Here is an 18,672-nt window from a genome sequence, read left to right as displayed (position 1 = left end):
ATGCTGCTGCCCAAGGACCTCCAGGGGCTGGCCAGTTAGGGCGTGGTTGCCAAGAGCAGGGTGGGGTGGGGGGTGGGTCCGGAGTGGTATACCGTGGCCCCACCCACCCAGGGCCATGATCCAAGGGCTCAAGGACACTCTAACCCAGCAGTTTTTTATTTGGATGTTGGCCCAGCTTCCATGGGAGGGGGGTTGATAGGGCAGGGTGGGGAGGAAGCCTAGAAATGGACATGGGGAGAGGGGGTGAGAGCAAACTCCTCCAGTCACGGTGGGGGAGTGAGGGAAGATAGGCAGCACCCCAAACCCTGGGTGCTAGCTGAGGTGAGCAGAGCCACCGCCGGAGATCCTGGCCCGCTGCGGGTGGGTGCCAGGCCCTAGGCCCCACCTGAGGAGTTATAGCCGGTGGACCTGCTCAGGAGTGACCAGTTGCTTGAGCCTTCTTTATTTCCTGCCGGGGAGAAAGGAAGAGAGGCTGGGAAAAGGAAGAGGGTCTCGCCCAGGGCCTGGGGCCGCCATATCACCTGTCCCAGCCTATTTTCCCCGTTTGCCAGACAGAGGTCTGAGGCCCCACCTCCACCCCCAGCCCACCTCGGAGAGCGCCTCCTTCAGGGCCCAGTAGGCCTTGTCCAGACTGTCGTTGACGATGATCAGGTCAAACAGGCCGGGCTCCTCGCCTGAGGGTGGGGGCAGGGTCAGTGGAGGCTCTGGTGACAGAGGAGGGGGTCCGGGGACCCTTCACGTGGACCACAGTGCTGGGTGATGGCTCCAGCCCTCCTCTGCCCCTTGCTGGGTGGGACTGTTCTACTGTGGGGGTTGGAGAGGGTCCAGGGACACGGAGGGATAGGTGCCCACACTCACTGCTCTCCATGTCAGCCCGGGCAGCAGCCAGACGCTTAGCCAGGCTCTCCTCCGTCTCTGTGTTCCGCTGCCGCAGCCGCTGCTCCTGAGACGAAGTATGAAAGTCAGAAGGTCAGAGCCTCCAGGGTTGCCCCCCCGCCCTCCTCCCTCAGCCCCCACCAGGACATCCAGTGAGGGTGGCTGCACAAAGATGTAGACGGGCTGCAGGTCGGTCTTCTTGATGTTGCGCACGCCCTGCAGGTCCACATCCAGCACGCAGATGCGGTTCATGGCCTGCACGGCCCGCACAGCTGCTTTGCTGGGGGATGATAGGAGGGGGTTGCTCAGCTGTGGGCTCCTGAGGCCCTAGCAGACCCCACGGCCTCGAAGAGCCTCAGTGGGACCATCTACTGCCCATCCCTTGCTCTGGGCCTCTCTGGGGGTGCCCACAGGGGCCCACCCTAACTGTGGCATCTGTTCCCTCTTTCTGGAAGTACTCCCTGAGCAACCCTTGCACAAGGGGGCCCTCTGCTGGTCTGGTGTGGCAGTAGGGAGGGACGCCTTCAGACCCTGGCCCAGGGCCTCTCCTTCTCCTGGCACCTGCTCCCAGGCCCCACACCACTCCATCACCCCAATCAGTCCCACCCGCCAATCATGCCTCCAGAAGTTTCTGGCATCACCCCCTGGATCGTGCCCTCAGGCTAGCGATGGCGACCACCCTCCCATATCCTGCATGCTGGGGCCCTGCTTGGAGACGGATGCCCTGGCTATGGCCCCCACAGAACTACACGGCACGCCCTTGGGCTTCCTCATCCCCGGCCACCCTTTGTAGGCCTTGGCCTCTCACCCTAGGGTCACCACGTGCCACGTGCTCCTCATCCACTGGGGGCACTGCCCCTCAGCAGGCATTGAGTGTCCCAACAGTGGCCAAATGACCCCACTTGGCAGCCCACCACTCTTCCCATCTGCACCTGGGGCAGAGTATGCTGGGTCCTGTGTGGTCCCTGCCTCACCCAGCTAGGTGGCTGAGGGACAGGCTATGCACAGAGGCACGCCTGCCTGTGTCAAGGCACTGCTTCCAGGCCTTGCAAGCCAGGTGCGAGGAGCCAGCAAAGACCCCGCTCTGGTGGGTTGTTGGAAGGGGCAGCTGCTGTTGTGCCAGGGACCCTCACAGGCTACCCCAGGGGCTGGAGGTGGTGGTGGGGAAAAGTGCAACCTGCCGACCTATGAGACCCAGGTCCTCCAAGTCCTCATTGCATACCAGGCCCTCGTGTGGCCCACTGTTCTCACAGCAGCCTGGCCAGGTAGACACAAGTGGGGCTGGGCCAGGAGGGAGTGGCCCAGAGAGCCCTGACTGTGGCTCCATCCTGACCCTTGGGGGGCTGGGTCCCTTGCCCCAACTGCCCAGACAGCCCATAGAAAGAAACCCCCCACCTGGGGCCCAGTCAAGGGGACACCCGCTGCTCAGTGCCCACAGAGAGATACCCCTGCCTGGGCTGCCCACTCTAGGTTCCTGAGAGAACTGGAGGAAGGGAGGGCCCCAAGCATGGCTCACCTGGTCCCATACAAGTTCCCTGAGAACTCGGCATGCTCGATGAAGTCTCCAGCGGCAATGTCCCGCTGCATCACCTCCCTGGTCACAAAGTAGTAATCTGCAAAGGAGGAGGAGCTGATGGGGAGGGAGACTGAGGCCTCATGCATCACTCTGACAAAGGGAGGGCTGCTCCATTCCTGTGCTGGAGCACTGAGGCTGGCCAAGCTCACCTTTGCCGTTCTCCTCTCCTGGCCTCGGGTCCCTTGTGGTGTCTAGGAACAAGTACCAGTGACTGACTTGGGACAACACCTGGAGCCCCAGGCATCCCATCCCCAGGGCCTTGCCCACAGGGCCTGGCTCAGCCCATCTGGGGGTATGGGAGAGGAGGCTCCAGGTTAGGGTCAGCAGTGTGGGGGCTTCCGCCCCACCGTGTGGGAGTGTGGGGGGCTTCAGAGCATGTCAGCAGGGGTCCCCGCCCCCAGCTTCCTTGAGACCCTCCCCCACCTCCCCTGGGGCCTCACGGGACACGCTGAAGCCGAAGATGCTGCTGTGTTCCTGCAGGAGTCTCTTCAGTAGGGTGCTCTTCCCAGCCCCTGAGGGTCCGCTCAGGACAACGGGCCTTGGTCCTGACATCCCTGTAGCGGGGGACGGGGGAGACAAATATCAGCAGGACCTTGCTCCCTATGGAAGTGGGCGAGGTGGCTGCAGTGCCCCCACCTCTGCCCCAAGTGAATTCACCCCAGAAACTGGGCAGAGCTGTGGGCAGTCACTCAGAGCCATGCTCAAACCCTGGCTATGCCTCCCTTTGGGCGTGCTACCTGGTAATACATGCACTGACCACAAATGTGTGGCCTCCCCAGCTGTCCACTCCTATCCCACCGTCAAGGAGCTCCTGGGAGGGGCATGTCCGGGTCCCAATTCCTGTGTCTCCTGGCACCACACCCCAGAGGTGCCCTTGGTCAAGGTCAGCGGAACCCAAGCTCTCTTCTGGGAACTTCCACTGAAAAGCAAGGGGCTGACCACAAACGACCACAGCTTCCTGACTCCCCTTCTCTGATCCTTGGGTCTCATGAAGCCAGCAGGAGAGCAATGGGTGCCACCCTCCCAGCTCATAGCACAGGGCTCAGACACCTGCCACAGGTGAACACGCCGAGGGCAGGAATAGTGGGGGAGCTCTGGAAGCATCAGCTTAGCCTGCTCTGTGCCCATCGGATCACCCCAGCACCCCTCATACAGGACCTACCTTCTGCGTGGGGTGCAGCCTCCGTGCTCACCTTGGGGCTGCTCGGGATGAGCTGAGAGGAGAGTGGTAATCCTTGCCTGCTCCCCACCCTCTAAGCACTAAATCCCTCCCAGGGCAGCCAGCACCACCTGCTCAGCAGAGGGCAAAGGCTGCTCCTCACCCTAGAGATGCGCACTTGCCCACCCAGCCACATGAACAAGACGGGCTGAGGAAGGTCAGGTGCATCTGGAGCCTCAGAAGACAGGAATTGAGGCAGGCACTGAGCTAGGGGGCTGGGAGGCTATGTGTTGCTCTGGAGGGAGACCCTGGGAGGGCGTGTGGTGAGCTGGCCTACACCAGCAGGGCTCTGTCTGTGGGGTGCCTGGTAAGGTGTGGAGGAGCAGTCAGTGGCCAGCAGACCAGCGATGAGGCCCAGGAGGGACAGGCCACTCTGCTTGGGGACACCCAGTCATCTAGCCCAGGGCAGCTCTCCAGCCGGGCCCCAGGTGGTCACTGCTTCCCTAATCCGCAATGAGGCCAACCTGGGTAATCTGGCTAAAGCATAGCTAGCTATTCTGGGACCATCATGCCATATGCAAACACCCCGGAGAAGGAGTCGGGAAACAGGTACGTTCCCCTGCTGAAGAGAGATAGAAGAAATGGACCCAGAGGAGCTCATCAATTACCTGTCACTTCTAAGTGACCCGTTCTTAGTTCCCTTGTCTCTTCCAAGTTTCCTATGACAACAGTACACCGTTTTTATCTAGCAACGGTCCCACTGGACTCCCAATTCCTTTCTGGTGTCTTGACTTTCCCACCCAGACACAGTGCCACCATACAAATGCCCACATGTGTGTGTGTCCGACTCTAAGCCCACTGCTGTTGCTGCCCAATAGACCGCAGCCCCCGCCCTACCCTAAGGACTGGTGCATGGGAAGGTCTCATCTCTGGCTCACTGTTGGCCTTCACAAAGTTCCTTCCTTTGTAGAATGAATGTCCTGTGGGCAACCCAGCCCACCCCCCTGGGTCTGTCCTGACTTGACAGTGAGTGACCACGGTTGTGGAGAGAGCTACGTCGGGGTGGAGGGGCATAGGAGGACAGAGGAGATATTGGGGGCCAGTCAGCCCCTGAGTAAGGTTGCTGCTCCTAGAGGAGCCCTGGCAAGAGAAAGGCAATGGAGGCTGGGGTCTGCCACCACACTGCCTGGCCTCTGGACTGGGCCGAGTCACCGCCGCACACACACTGCCTCCCCACCTTGCAAGCAGGAGGGCTGTGGTTGTTCAGCAGTGTAGGTCTTCCCAGGACCCGGCAGCATGTAGGCGCCACAGGAATGTGAGTTTCTCCAGGGCGGGGGCAACATCAAGTGGACACATGGCAATGCTCACAAGAGATGGACCAGAAAGCCTACCTGGGCCTTGCTCACAGCAACAAATCCTCAACTCAGTGGATGCAGCTGGTGCCTTCTGGATCCAACTTGGGGTATCCACCTCCAGGGAGGGGAGGACCCATCCTGCTTATCTATGAAGAAGCCCCTCAGGAACACTATGCTCCTTTGCCAACTTGAACAGGTGCCCCGCCCTCACGTCCCACAGCCCTCAACTGTAAACCTGCCAGCAACACCCAGAGGCTACATGGTCTTGACCTGCCCTGTGCCTCCAGGCCAGCACACAGGCCCCTAACATGTTTCCCTGGCAGTTCCTGCCCTGTTCCCCATGCCTGCAATCATGGCCAGATGTTGTGGTCATAAGCTCTAACATCTGGACACTGCAAACCTGCATAGGGAAGACATGTCTTCAATCAGGACCAAACACTACACGTGGAAGTCCCAGCGCCTGAAACCCTCAAGGAGCATGCTGTGCACAAGTCTTACTCATCATCTTACCTGGCTTCTATCTGGCTTTCTACCCCATGTTGTGAACCCTGGGGGCATGGGCACGGCACCTGCATCCCACTGAGACATCCCATCCCCAGCCCGACAACCACTGGCAGTAAGCAGCAGGTATGTATGCACGCATGGGGATTGGCTGATGGCTGCAAAGTTCACTCCCTGCCTGGGTCCAAATCATCACCCTACCCTGCCAGCCCACTCCTCACAGGGTATCCTCCTGAGCCCCAACCTGCCCCTCAAGTCCAGGCCCCAGGCCTTCCCAGTGCTGGCCATCCATCGTGCCCTCCTTCAAAGGTTACACTACTGATGACAAGGGGAGGGGGCACCCACCTAGCACCACTGCCTTGAGGTGGGTGGGATCCAGAGCCCTTCCTCTCGTGGGGCTCCTCCCTGAGGTCACCTCCTCTTAGCACAAGGGCCCGAGCCACAGTGACCACATTGGAGTGGACTAGCCCTGCAGAAGGCACTTGGGGAGTCGCTGGGTACTGGGCTCCACCCAGTGATCATGGTGATAGAGTGCTCACTAAAGCCACCTTTGACAGGAGCACACTCAGTGTGGGACAGACCTCAGGGCCTCTCAGTCCCAGTGATCAAATGTGCCAGATACCCCTGAGCCTGATTTTGGCCCCAGCAGCTGGTAGAACTGATTGGCAGTTAGGAATGCTCTGTATCCTCTACTCCTTGACTATTCCACCATTCTGAACCCCAGCTTCCTGGAAAGAAACTGGAAATTTCACAAGGACAGCAATAAGGATCAGGGATGCAATTTCTGTAGGAGTCGCTGGTGCAAGCCTGTGCATTCTGGAATGCTCTCTGCTGGAACCCCTCACGAGGAGCTCCTCAGGCAGCCCTGGAAGGCTTGCCTCGAGAAGCATTTCCTGCTCTCCTTCTTGCTTCCACCTGCCTTCCCGCCCTGTCCCAAGGGCTGGGCATGGCCACCACCCCACTTCCCTCCCCACTCCTCCATGAGACACTAAGACAAGGTGCAACCCTCTGAGGATACACAGAAGAGAAAGTCAAACCCCATCAGCCCTCTTGCGAAACACAAGCCACAAGACATGAGTTGATCTGGGTTAGGATAGCTGGTCATGCCCTATCCCCCAAAAAGGCTGTGTGGGACAGGAGGACTACACTGGCCTTGGCCTCAGGTGCTCCGTGTGTGGGACATGTCCTGGCCCAATGACCTTAAGAAACCACTTAACCTTCAAGAACCTGACTTGAAGTGGGAGAGCCACAACGCAGCCAGCGATTTTCTTCTCACCTCCTCTCCCGGCAGTGGGGTGAGCCCATGCCTTCCCTGAGAGGAAGCCTGTCCTTCAAAAGTGTTGGCAAGAAGCCACACTATGGAGGACTCAGGCCTGTCATGGCACTACACAGCTGCATCTGGATCTCTTTCCATCAAGGAGAAGAACCAGGATTCAGTCCCACATGAGATCCTCAGTTCTAGCCCTAAGGGAAGGCAGAGGGAGCATGAAAGGGAAAGGGGTCCAGGACATACAAATCGTGGAGCAAGAAAAAGCCCAAGCCCTTCTGGTTGGGGCAGCGTTCACTCTCACAGAGAGGGGAACAAAGGTCAAGCACACCCAGGGTCAGCCAGGGACCAGGGAAAACCAAGGCCTGGAACATGCAGGCTCAGCCAGGGACCAGGGGAAATCAAGGCCCAGCACGCACAGGATCAGACACGGACCCAGGGGGAACAGAGGCCTGGTACACAGGTTCAGCCAGGGGTCAGAGCCCGACTGAAGAGCACCTGCCTCCATACCAGTGCCCCAACAGCTCACCCTCTGTGCTTCCCCTTTTCTCCTTGAGAACTGGGGTCACTTCCTTCCACCCCCAACCACATCATAATACCTTCCTTCTTGCTCTTCCTCAAATCCTCTGAACGTGTTTCTTGGGCTATGCTAAATGTGACGCAAACGATGGAGATCAACAGTTCAAGTGTTTAAAAAAAAAAGTTTGGGTGTGGCTGAAGAAAAATGTACAACTTCAGAACTTGCAGAATGTGCTCCTCAAATAAACTGCTGATCTTACCAGTTCCAGACAAAGGTCAAGGGCTGGATCAACGTGTTCTCAGAGTCTAAAGGAAAGCCCAAGCAAACTACACCTATCACTGGTGTGGCACCAACCCAGATCACAAGCTGGCCTGGTGTGTGCAGGCAAGTGTGTGGAATTCTTACAAGAAAAGGGCAGGGTGGGGGCTCACGTGGCAGGAAATTCAGCTTGTCAATGATAAGACAGGAAGCCACACCCACCCCACATCCGTCCTGGTGGCGAAGGTGAAGGTTTTCCTGGGTCCCTCACAAGTCATGGTCTGGGAAGTGAAAGAGTGACAGAAAAGTCCAGAAAAGTCCACATTTGGCCAGGCATGCTGCCAAGGGGCACTCACAGGGGACTCGTGCAAGGCTGACCATGAGAAGCACATCTTGGCCTCCCTCCTCCTGTCCCCGTGGGCCTCATCCCACACTGGCCAATCATCACCTGAGCTTCCACCTCCTCCACCCCCTATCAAAAGACATTGATAACATGTGAGGTGGCACCCCTCACTGCTCCTCCTCAAACCAACATCTGGGTGGAGACTCACTCCCTCTCACTGCTCCCAAAACAATGTCTAAAATCAGCAGATGGGCAGCTCCAGCAACCTAGACTTGAGGTGTCTTGTCCTGAGGGAAGCTGAACCCCAGCTACCATGCCCACGAGTCAGGAAGGCCTGCCACCAACAACCTGCTCCTGCGTGGAGTACCCATATCTGCAATGTCCAGCAGCGCTGGGCTGTGGGGCTGGCCAGGAACCTGTAGCAGTCCCAGGGGCCCTCCTGGCTGGGAGTCCTTGGAGCAGTCAGCTCTGCCCACCTAGGACGCCCCTGCGTTGGCAATATTTGGGAACCAAACATAGCACCAAAGCTGGACCACCGGGAGGGTTTCCCAACTGTTATCTGTGCTGCTCCTCTTGAGCTCGGGGTAGACTACATATGTCTACAGGCCGGGTGAGCTAATCGGGACTTCTGCGACTCTGCCATACCAGGGGCAACCTAAGGTCTTTCAAAACCCTGATCTCGCAGGGTTTTCGGCTCTGCTGTGTGGCCCACCTTGGAGAGGGGTGTCAGGCTGCTCCCCTCTCTGCCCCCACGCATCCTGCAGGGTCCACAATGGCATCCAGCACGAAGTCCTCAAGCTGCAGGGGTTTTACAAGCTGTTTGGAGCTTCCCGTGCCAGGAGAATTTCCTCCTACATTTTGAGGACTGACACAGGGGAACCAGCTTTTAATTTGTCTAAGTAAAACAGTAACTACCAAAAGCAATTCTAAAACACAGACACACGGGATACAACTTCAAAGCGAAGGAAAGCCTCCCTGAATTTGCAAACTCCATGAGAAGACACACTACCCTCTCCTTGTCTACCCTGCTTTGCTCGCTCCGAGACGGAACTCTGGAAACCACTGAGGACCGCCGAGGGCAATTTCGGTGCCTGGCGGGATGACAGAATTCACGAGCACAGCCCCACGAGTCCCTCAGGCAGGTCCACGACACCGGCGCTCAGCACGGGCTCTGGCGGCCCCTCGCACGCAAGCAGCGGCGGTCCCCGTCTCTCCTCCGCGGATTCAGACAGCGACACGCGAGGCCGGGACCGGACTCCCCAGGAAGGCCCTCTCGTGGGCCTGCGCGCGCCCGGACCTCCGCCCCCACGCGAGGGGCCGCCACTCACCGTCCGAGGGGACCCGGCCCAGGGCGGCCGCCGCCAGCCCGGCCAGCGGGCGCCGCAGCATGAAGGGCCGCCGCCACCGCCCGCGGGGACGTACGTCACAGAGTAGCGCCGCGCCGGCCCGGCCTCTCTCCGCCCCTCAGAGAAGCACTTCCTCGCGGCGCCGGACCCGCCTCAGCCAGCGGGCAAGCTGGTCAGAGCTGCGCCGGCCTCGCCCCGCCTTTCAAGGCTGTACGTCAGCGCAGCAGGACGCTGCGCCCGCCGGATGACGTTGTGGCCGTGCCGCAGGAGAACTGAAAGCCGCGTTTACGGTGATTGTGGATTGGGCTCTGGCCAGTCCGGCGCCCGATTGGCCAGTGGCGGCCTGGCCGCTGGTCCTCGAGGCCGCTCCGGAGGCGGTGAGGGTGGCAAGTTGGTGCCGGAAAGGCGCCGCGTCGCGCGGGTTTTGGAGGGCTTCCCCCAAGGGAGGGTCCGGGCCCCGCCGCAAGCCGCCCTCGAGGGCGAGAGAATGGGCGGGTATCGCTTGGGAGGTTTATAGCATTTCGTTGTCCTGCTGAGTCACGTCCTAAGGCGGAAGGAAGCCTGCAGATGCCCTGCCCTGACTGGGGATAGCGAGGCAAACCTTCTCATCTCGGCCGGGAGGGCTCTTTTCCTGGGGTCTGAATGTCTGATACATCAGGTCTTCGACATTTGAAACAACTGGTTTGTCACCGCGGAAACCTCAGTTTCCCTGGGACTCAAGGTTTAGTAAGCCGCGGCTGCCCTTTTGTAATCTTTACCTCGCTGGATTTTGTGAGAATGCAATGACCTTGGAAAACAAGGTATGAGCTAGTCTTCGCCGTTTACGTTGCATTCCATCCTCAGAGTGGCTCCCCTGACTCAGCAACCCACCAGAAAGGTCCCGGGCCCTGCTGCAGACGTACTAAGTCAGAGTTTTGGGGAGTAGGACTGGGGCATCTCCGGGTCAAAAACGTTCCACAGGTGATTCTAATGCCAGGTCAGGGCTGGAAGCCTGATAGGTTACTGGGCAAGACTGGCACTGACCTGGTAATGTCTCGGAGACCAATTTGTTCCTGGCTGGGATTTGGTGAGAATCAGTTAGCTGGAAAAGCCTGCCTTTTAAAAAGATCTCTCATTTCTTTGCCTAGCAGGTCACACACTGGGCCAGTGACTGACCCTGGGCTTTCACGTGCTGCAGGAGGAATGGTGGCCAAGGGCAGACTGCTTGGGTAAGCACGGACTTCCAGGCCTCTCGGGACTGCTGTAATGGGGCCACCCAAAGAATGCCAACTCAAGAACCTTAGGGTCTGCTGCCTCAGGAAAACCTCCAGAGCCAGTGTGTTTATCTGGAGAATACATACAAGTACATATGTGTGGACACCTTAAGTGTTGAAGGAGGAATGGAAGTGACTTGTGAGTACCTGGCACCAAACAGATGTGATGGTGGTCACTGTCCTATTCAGAGCCTGCGGGCCAGCCATGGAGAAGATCATGGCCTTCCTTCTCTTACCACCAGAACTGCCTCCCCGTCTGCATGTTCCTCTCACTCCCTGGTCTCCCCCAGGTGAGAAGTATTGATGGAGGAGAAAATGAATGCAGGTTTTGAATTGTTTCTGTGGAATCTAGGGAGAGGGATGTGGCACCTGAAGCTGTGGGTTAGTATGAAAATGGAGAAGGGACTCGGGCTGCAGCGTTCCCAGGAGGGCCCTCATTGCTGGAGAAGGTTCATGTTGGAACTGCAGCTGCTGTTTGGTGGGAAAACATCCACTCTTTCCCCTCAAGGGTTGACTCCAGCCCCTTCCAGAAGCCTCCTGAGTCACCAACCCCAGGTTCTCTGGAGCAGCTGTGCCCTGGGCTCCCTGGTGCTGCTTAGGTACAGGCCCTGCCCAACTGACTGCAGGTTCCTCTGGTGCTGGAGTTTGCCCACCACCTCCTTTCTCCAGTCTTGCACTTTTGGAGGCAGGGACTGGATTCATTTTGCCAAAATTTACGAGCACTTAGCTAGGGAGGGTCTGGGACTTGATAGCAAATAAGATGCAATTCTTGCCCCAGGCCATCAGGCTAGTGGAGGAGATGGGCCCTCAGCCTGAGGTGTCAGCTGGGGAGTGCAGGGGGTGGTGGGAACCACAACCAAAGCAGAGGCTGCCATACTGTGGCTGTGCGTGGCCCATGTGCTCATGCTGGCTGCTTTGTGGAGAGGGAAGTCCTGAAAGTCTGGTGGGAGCTACTGAAGTGATGTGAATATCAGGTTTTTAGAATCACTACCCACAAAGCAGGAGAACTTAACTGGAATTGAAATGGGGACCAGGTGGGAGGCTGTTGGGAAGGTCTGCAATGATGTGACTGCCCATGCAGTGAGGGGTTTGGGAAAAGGCACATGGTGAGTGTGCAGGATGCCTGTCCACCGTGAGTGTTCAAAAGAATGCCAGGAGAAGAAGGTCACTTCCAGAGTACCCGACAATTCCAGGAAATTCTGGTACTTGTTTGAATGCATTCTTCCTCAAACCTGTGAGGGAGGAAACGGATGGACTGAGGCACAGCCTGGGGCTCTGAATTCAAGTTTGCATGAAAGCCAGCCTGGAAGGGACTTTGGGGCGGGGGGTCACAGGGAAAGGCTGGGACAGGGAAATCGAGGTCCGGAGTGGGTGAGACAAATGTGGGGTCACGTGGCTGGGTAGAGTGGGGCATGAAGAGTACCTAGCCCTTTCCTGTCACCTTGGAGCATGTGCTCTGCTGTGTGCGGGAGGGCTGAGCGCCCACCACACTCAGAAGCCAAGTGGACCAGTTGTCTCGGTCTGCTTGGGCTGACCTAGCAGAACACCACAGACCAGGCAGCTTAAGAAAGCTGGAAGTCTGAGATTAGGGTGCCAGCAGGGTTCTGGTGAAGTCTCTCTTCCTGGTTCAGAGATGGCTACCTTCTTGCAGTGTCCTCACATGGAGGAGAGAGTTAGCTCTCTGGTCTCTTCCTCTTATAAGGGCACCAATCCTACTGGGGGGACCCTACCCTCACGACCTCATCTAATCCAAATCACCACCCAAAGGTCCCACCTCCTGACACCATCTCACGGGGGGTTAGGGCTTCAATGTGTGAATGGGGAAGGGGGCGTGGGATGGACTCAAATGGTCAGTCCAAGCACCAGGTTTGCAGTCCCCTGGAAGTCAGCTTCCCACTCAACGTTGTAGTCTAGCACCCTAGCTATGGGGCCAGGCCTCACCAGAGACACCCACCAGGGTCCTGGCTGTGGACTCTGTCCTCACCCATCTGAGAGCTTTGTGGGCTCACCCCTGCAGCCTCTCTGGATGTGGGGTGGAGCTACTCTGACCACATCCTGCCCTGGTGCGGGTTGCTGTGTGCCCCCATAGGAGCTGGGCTGCGTGGCCACTTTGGTCCTGGCACCAACCGCTGACCAGCACGTGTGTGTCTGCAGCCTGCTCTGGCAGCGTGTGGTGACAGGGGCTGCCCTTGAGAGCCGCCGCCAACTGTATATGTCCTCCCAGCGGGCTGATTGCAACAGAGCCTCACTCACTCGAGTGCACCGGCAGACCTACGCACGCCTCTATCCTGTGCTCCTGGTCAAGCAGGATGGTTCCACCATCCACATCCGCTACCGGGAGCCTCGACAGATACTCACAGTAAGCTTCCTTCCCCAACATTCCCCTGGGGTGCAGGTCTTAGCCTGTAGAAACTGCTCCTCTAGGGGTTCATGGGGTCAGAACCCACCATCACTGGACTGGGGAGGGAAGGCGAGTCATGGGTCAGAATTGTTTGAGGAGAGGGAGGAGGGTGACCTGGAGCTCACTCCACACATCAAGATGAGAAAGCAATAGTGAGGTGTGTATTCAAAAAACTATCACGTCTTGAGAAAACAAGCAGAAAAAGTTTTTTAAAAAATAAAAGCTTCAAAGGGAGAGAAAACCCAACAGAACACATAAGACCTAGACTGTGTGGTAGATGATAACAAGGTGAAGTGGAGACCCTGGAGAACATCCTAGTACACTCCACCTGAGCCATGTACACATCCCTTCCTCCCCGCAGATGCCCGTGGACCTGGACTCTCTGTCCCCAGAGGAGAGGCGTGCACGGTTCCGGAAACGAGAGGCCCAGGTCAAAGAGAAGGAGGAGGAGCCAGAGCTCGGTGACGACTTCGATGTGGAGCAGTACAAGCAGTTTTGGACCAAAAAGTGATGGTGCCTGGAAGCTGCTCTGACCGAGGGGGATGCTATGGAGCAGGGAGGGGCATGTGTCTTTAAATCATGTGTTCACGAAGCTGTGTCCATCTTGTCTTTCCTTTTCATGTGCCCTAGCCTGAGGGTCTCTACAACTGAGCTGAATGGAGAGCTTAGAATCAGGTCAGTTGTGGTTTTAGGATGAGGTCCAAAGGGCATGTGATCCTTCAACAGTACCGAGGTCATGGGTGCTCTTCCTACTGCAGGGAAGCCTGGCCACTGCTGTACCTGCCCCTTTGGGTCCTGGAGCCCCCTTGGTTCTAGCGCTGCCTTCAGCCTCAGGGCACCAGGGACTCTCCTGGGGGAGCACAGTGGCCACCAAAAGTAGGTGGGAGGAGCAGGGTGTCTGGGATCCAAGGACATCTGCACCTAGCCTACAGCTGGCCTGCCCTACCCGTCACCAGGGCTCCCTCAGCCCTACCCAGCATGCAGTGGGAAGGTGCTCCCCATCAAAGGGGCCAAAGGGACTGGCCGCTCCTCTTTGTTAATGCCACTGAGGTCTGCAGTGCATTGTAGCTACAATCTGCTAGGCCTTCCAGTTGACTGCTGCCTTTCTGCTCCAGGGGTTGATTTTACCCTGGCAGCCTTCCTGCAAGACCCAAGGGAGCAATTCCCAGCCTTTTTAAGGCAGCTGACCCAGCCCAGGCCTGAGGCTGCTTCTTGTTAGGTCCTTGGTTGTCAGGCTCCTTTTCATAAACCTGAGGGCCAGTTGTAGAGCACTGTCATATAGTAGATGGTGGGGACGGCGTTCTGTTCATGACCTGGGAGGCAGGACCCAGCAGCCTGTGGGAGATGAACCCTGTACCTTATCTCTAGATCAGATCTGGTCCACTCACCACACCAGCACTGTACAGCTGCACGGGGACGTCCACTGCACTGCACCACCCCCCGGCCCCCACAGCAGCTGTCCACTTCAGGCCCTGCCAACCTGGCTTGCTCAAGGATGCCCCCGGCAGCCGTCAGGCAAGTGAGGGATTCCCCGAGAAAGCAGGTTCAGAGGAAGGCCAGGTGAAAGGCCTCTTCTCATTTAATGTCCTGCCAGCCCATCAGGTGAATTCACTGAGTAACCTGAAGGAGGGCAGTGTCTTGTGAAAGGACTAATACAAAGGGCATACAGAATAACACTCTTGACACCTTGCTGTAAATTCCTCAGAGAACATTTGTTCACCCGACGGTTTCAATTCAGCAGGGGTCGGCTAATAGAGTGGCACCCCTCCACTCACTAGCACCGTTATCACTGAATCTAGTCTGGTTCGCTCTGGTGATAAACGGAACGCGCTTGCCCTACAACTAGCTCAATTTACTTCGGATACTGAGCCATCACCTGACAGCAGCAATGACCGAAACGGTGCCGAATGAGAAGCATCTGCCAACACTTTGTGGGTGACTGAGGCGTTCTCTGCGCTGTCTGGGGAACGAACGCGATGAGGTGTGCTTCCTTGGGAACTGGACACAGCCGGTACCCCCGAGGGCGGAGGACGAGCGGTGCAGGCGCGACCTGACCTTGGCGGCTCCCTGTCTCTGGGGCAGCCTGCTACCTGATCGAAACCTCAAGCAGCTATAGCCGGGAAACTCAGTGCGGGTTTGCAGACGTCTCTCCAGTGCCTGCTCCTCTGCCGGCACAGCCAAGGGAACACGGCACACAATGGGAACAGTGACTCTGGGGCGTCACCCACATTATGTGACTTCTAATAACGACTGTCCTGTCATTGGGGTGCCCGGGTCCAGCCTCCGCACCTTTGCCAGCGCCACCGCTGGGCCCGCGGCAGTGCGCAAGCGCTCGGGGGCCGGCACTGAGGCACAGGCGCGCCAGGGCGGGACACCTTCGGGAGGCGGGGGGGAACAGAGCGCAAGCGCACGGGTTTGGCGCAGGCGTGACGTCACCGCGTGCGACGCGTGAGTGGGAGCGGGGACCTGTGGGGCCTGGGTACCGGGAAGTCCGGAGGTAGAGGGTTGCCTGTTACCATGTTCGGCTCCAGCCGGGGCGGCGTGCGCGGCGGGCAGGACCAGTTCAGCTGGGAGGATGTGAAGACTGATAAGCAGAGGGAGAACTACCTGGGTGAGTGGGGCGCAGGGACCGGGGGCTCGCGGGCTGGGGGTGCGCCGACCCGCGGGCCGTGCCAAGCACTCGGCGCTCCGTTCCCCGCAGGCAACTCGCTCATGGCCCCGGTGGGCCGCTGGCAGAAGGGCCGTGACCTCACCTGGTACGCCAAGGGCCGGGAGCACAGTGCGGGTCTGAGCCGGGAGCAGGAGCTGGCGGCTGTGAGGCAGGCGGAGCAGGAGGCGCTCATGGCAGCGCTGTGAGTGCGCCTTGAGAGCTTGGGCCGGGGTGGGGGTGGGGGCGGGGGGAAGGGGAGGGTGTTGGTTTACCTCCGGGTGGGGGCGCGGCAGGGGCAGGGGCCGAGGCGAGGCCCGCAGCTCCCTGAAGCTCACGCGCGGCCCCCGCAGAGGCTACAAGAACGTAAGGAAGCAGCCCACCGGCCTGAGCAAGGAGGTGAGAGGTGGGCCCTCCTGGAGTGCGGGGGCGGGATTGGGAGGGGTCTGACCCTGCGCTGCGGTGAGCACTTGCACTCCCCTCCCCAACAGGACTTTGTCGAAGTCTGTAAGCGGGAAGGCGGTGACCCCGAGAAGGGAGTGGACCGGCTCCTGGGTCTGGGGAGCTCCAGGTGCGGGGCCAGAGGGTCCTTGGGGGCCCCAGAAATCGCGAGGGCGTGGCTCCTCGGGGCTCCGTACTGTCAGCCGCCCAGGTGGACGCTAGGCACGGGTCGTCTGGGCGCACCACTTCTCTAGGGAGGCCTGGGGATGGGCGGTCCTCGCCGTGGGTGTGTCTGTGGGGGTGTGTCTCACCATGGGGGGATCTCACCCACGTCCCCGTAGTGGCTCTGCAGGTCGAGTGGCGCTGTCCCGGGAAGACAAAGAGGCTGCTAAGCTGGGGCTTTCAGTGTTCACGGTAACTACCCCCAAACATCCTGGGATCCCATGGTGGGGTGGGGGGCGGTCTGAGTGCCTCTTCCTGTTGAGGGCCATGGGGGCAGGCCGTCTTTCCTTGGGGATACCCTCCCAGCTTCTGGCTGGTTCTCGCCGGTCGGTATGCCAGGGCGCCCCGCACACCCCGAGTGGCTTGTGGCTTTTCTCGGCAGCACCACCGCGTGGAGAGCAGTCGGACAGGGACCTCCCCGGCCTCGGCCAAAAAGAAGCCTCGGTCAGAGGAGAAGGTGGAGCCGGGGTAAGGCCTCCCAGGGCACAGAACTCACTGTTTTCTCGGCATGTTGGCTGCTTCTCCAGTCAGTGAACTCCCCAGCTCCAGCCCCTTTTTTCTTTTGAGGAGCCTCTGGAGATTCTGAGCCCTGGGGCAGCCTCAGGACTGCCTACCAACCCCCTGCAGGGTCAGGGGCCCTGGAGGAGGATGCTCAGACATGGGCCACTTGTGCGAGGGTCTGGGGAGCACAGGAGGGGGTCACCACCCGGCCCCAAGAGTGCAGGGGCATCCCAATGGGAAGGCTGGAAGGAGCCATGAGATTGTCAGGTGCTGCCCTGCAGACCTTTCTGCCGTGGTTGGAATGTGTCTGTGATGCCCACCATGGTAGCCACTGGCCACACACGGTACTGAGGAGTTTCCTTTAGTGATTTGAGGTTGAAATGGCTACACATGGTCAGTGGCTACTGTGGTGGCCCCACCCCGGCTAGACCCCCAAAACCCCAGAGGCTCCTGGCACTCCGTATCATCCTTTGCAGCCCTGAAAGCCACAGGAAGAGCAGGAAGGAGAAGAAAAAGAAGAAGAGGCACAAGAAAGAGAAGAGGAGGAAAGAAAAGGAGCACGGGAAGGGGCCGGATTCCTCACAGCCCCCTGCTCCCATCCAGTAGGTGCAGCTGCCTGGGGATGGAGACACAGTGCTGGGCAGGCAGGGGCCCTCACGCCAGGTGTCCCTTGGTCTCCCTTAGGCATGACTCAGACTCCTCGACTTGCTGCAAGAGGAAGCGCAGGCATGACAGCGACTGAGGCCCAGGGATCTGGAGGGCTGGCCTGTGGGGGTCACCCCAGGTCCCCAAAGAGGCTTAGTTGTGGCCAAGTATGGCTACTTCTATTCTTCTTTGTGTTGACTCATTCTTTGTACTTAAATAAACTTATTTTAAGTGGAAAGTGTCTCATACTAAAGGGAAGGTTGTTGTCATGTGTCACAATAGAACGTGATGTGTGAAAATGTGGTAAATCTCTTGAGTTCCAGCAAGACTACCTGCAAGCCCACTGGGAGGGGCACTGTCCTTTTGGTGGTCAGCATCCTGGGGTCCCATGTTGGCCTGGTCCCCTGCATCAACTTCAGGTGTACCAAGAGCTCTGGGTCATGTGTGGCCAGCAGGGAAGGCAGAGGGGCCAAAGAGTGCTCCGCTGCAGGTAGGTGAGCATGCTAGAAGGGGCAGCCTGGGCATTTAGATCATGGGGAGCTGGACTTGTACCTGGAGCCACCCTTGTCTCTCCAGGCCACCAAGGGACCTCTTAACCACTGTCTCACCCCCATCCCCTTTGCGTGCTATGGCACTGGCTCCCTCCACCCGGCCCCCCATCTCCAAGGCTGGGAGGCATACATACAACCTGGCCCTCCACAGAAAAAGTGAAAACATCTTACAACCACATTGGAATAAAGACAAAACCCAGCCTGGATTCATTATGGAGGTTCTTGGTTTGCTTCTGATTTTCAAAGAAATGAGAGCTGAAGGCAATTCTGTCTTCAGAGCACTCAGCACTGGTTTTCAACCTGTTTGTTAGAGCAGATCATTATTTATGGTGGGGCAGCCTGCCTTCTGGGGGAAAGGACACCTGGAACTTCGCCTGCCAATGCCTGCACCCAGTGGGGGGAACAAGGGTGCCAAGAAGGGCTCCAGGTCAGAGGGACAACCCCTGCAAAAGTGGGACAGGGTCTATGGCACAGGTGCACAAAGCACCCAGCCAGGCATGGGTCAATCGCTGTGGCAGTGACGTGGAGCTTGGCCAGGGGTTCCCGCCCCTCCAGAGGACAAGCTGGCTGGCTTGGGGGGTACCACAGAGGGTGGATGTTAGGAAGGGTGGGGGGTTTCCTCCACATACCACCTGGCTCTAGCCTTTTGGGCATACTCCCTATGGTGACCCTGCCGTTCCTTTCACAACCAGGCATTGCCAAGACTGGGACCAGGGGGCTGGACTGCCAGCATGAGACCAATGAGGTGGTCACCACAAGGGCACTGGGACATACCCACACCCACCCATGGAAAGTGAAGCGGTGGGGGAC

General features: G+C 58.6%; 3 protein-coding genes across 14 annotated transcripts; 2 read left to right on the top strand and 1 right to left on the bottom strand.

Annotated features, from left to right (window-relative positions):
• Positions 1-133: 133 nt before the first annotated feature.
• Positions 134-9,560, bottom strand: GUK1 (guanylate kinase 1). Of its 4 annotated transcripts, none has more exons than XM_030844769.3 (9): positions 9,184-9,336; positions 8,568-8,720; positions 2,893-3,006; positions 2,602-2,643; positions 2,393-2,489; positions 1,018-1,156; positions 859-943; positions 589-674; positions 134-448 (listed from the first exon to the last, which is right to left on the bottom strand). In XM_030844769.3, the coding sequence occupies exons 2-9, from the start codon at positions 8,632-8,634 to the stop codon at positions 413-415; spliced, it is 666 nt and encodes a 221-aa protein (XP_030700629.1). In that variant the 5' UTR covers positions 8,635-8,720; positions 9,184-9,336; the 3' UTR covers positions 134-412. The 4 variants fall into 4 exon arrangements, with proteins under 4 accessions (XP_030700629.1, XP_060152746.1, XP_060152745.1 ...); XM_060296763.2 differs by lacking the exon at positions 9,184-9,336 and adding an exon at positions 7,735-7,793 and having other exon boundaries at positions 8,568-8,653; XM_060296762.2 differs by lacking the exon at positions 589-674 and having other exon boundaries at positions 9,184-9,560.
• On the top strand, positions 9,347-13,447 carry MRPL55 (mitochondrial ribosomal protein L55). 9 transcript variants are annotated; one of them, XM_030844778.2, is made up of 4 exons: positions 9,347-9,491; positions 10,332-10,409; positions 12,609-12,813; positions 13,217-13,447. In XM_030844778.2, the coding sequence occupies exons 2-4, from the start codon at positions 10,384-10,386 to the stop codon at positions 13,364-13,366; spliced, it is 381 nt and encodes a 126-aa protein (XP_030700638.1). In that variant the 5' UTR covers positions 9,347-9,491; positions 10,332-10,383; the 3' UTR covers positions 13,367-13,447. The 9 variants fall into 9 exon arrangements, with proteins under 9 accessions (XP_030700638.1, XP_060152749.1, XP_060152748.1 ...); XM_060296766.2 differs by having other exon boundaries at positions 9,360-9,578; positions 10,329-10,409; XM_060296765.2 differs by having other exon boundaries at positions 9,363-9,578.
• A 1,833-nt stretch (positions 13,448-15,280) lies between these two features.
• On the top strand, positions 15,281-17,549 carry C3H1orf35 (chromosome 3 C1orf35 homolog). The gene is made up of 8 exons (XM_030844766.3): positions 15,281-15,466; positions 15,557-15,707; positions 15,856-15,901; positions 15,994-16,073; positions 16,285-16,357; positions 16,548-16,633; positions 17,143-17,268; positions 17,351-17,549. The coding sequence occupies exons 1-8, from the start codon at positions 15,373-15,375 to the stop codon at positions 17,406-17,408; spliced, it is 714 nt and encodes a 237-aa protein (XP_030700626.1). The 5' UTR covers positions 15,281-15,372; the 3' UTR covers positions 17,409-17,549.
• Positions 17,550-18,672: the final 1,123 nt, after the last annotated feature.

This window comes from Globicephala melas, chromosome 3 (genome assembly GCF_963455315.2).
Source record: "Globicephala melas chromosome 3, mGloMel1.2, whole genome shotgun sequence".
Classification (NCBI taxonomy): domain Eukaryota; kingdom Metazoa; phylum Chordata; class Mammalia; order Artiodactyla; family Delphinidae; genus Globicephala; species Globicephala melas.
The sequence above is the reverse complement of the archived record's forward strand: the minus strand, read 5'-3'. Positions and strand labels throughout refer to the sequence as shown.

Excerpts from the sequence above, each read along its gene's own strand:
- GUK1 (XM_030844769.3), bottom strand. The coding sequence starts at position 8,634 with ATGCCATTGTGGACCCTGCAGGATGCGTGGGGGCAGAGAGGGGAGCAG. Across the intron at positions 1,157-2,392 it reads GGGAACTTGTATGGGACCAG|CAAAGCAGCTGTGCGGGCCG; the intron begins GTGAGCCATGCT and ends ATCATCCCCCAG. Across the intron at positions 449-588 it reads TGAAGGAGGCGCTCTCCGAG|GAAATAAAGAAGGCTCAAGC; the intron begins GTGGGCTGGGGG and ends TCTCCCCGGCAG.
- MRPL55 (XM_070045295.1), top strand. The coding sequence starts at position 10,581 with ATGGAAGTGACTTGTGAGTACCTGGCACCAAACAGATGTGATGGTGGT. Across the intron at positions 10,745-12,608 it reads CACTCCCTGGTCTCCCCCAG|CCTGCTCTGGCAGCGTGTGG; the intron begins GTGAGAAGTATT and ends GTGTGTCTGCAG. Across the intron at positions 12,814-13,216 it reads AGCCTCGACAGATACTCACA|ATGCCCGTGGACCTGGACTC; the intron begins GTAAGCTTCCTT and ends TCCTCCCCGCAG.
- C3H1orf35 (XM_030844766.3), top strand. The coding sequence starts at position 15,373 with ATGTTCGGCTCCAGCCGGGGCGGCGTGCGCGGCGGGCAGGACCAGTTC. Across the intron at positions 16,358-16,547 it reads TGGGGCTTTCAGTGTTCACG|CACCACCGCGTGGAGAGCAG; the intron begins GTAACTACCCCC and ends TTTTCTCGGCAG. Across the intron at positions 17,269-17,350 it reads CAGCCCCCTGCTCCCATCCA|GCATGACTCAGACTCCTCGA; the intron begins GTAGGTGCAGCT and ends GGTCTCCCTTAG.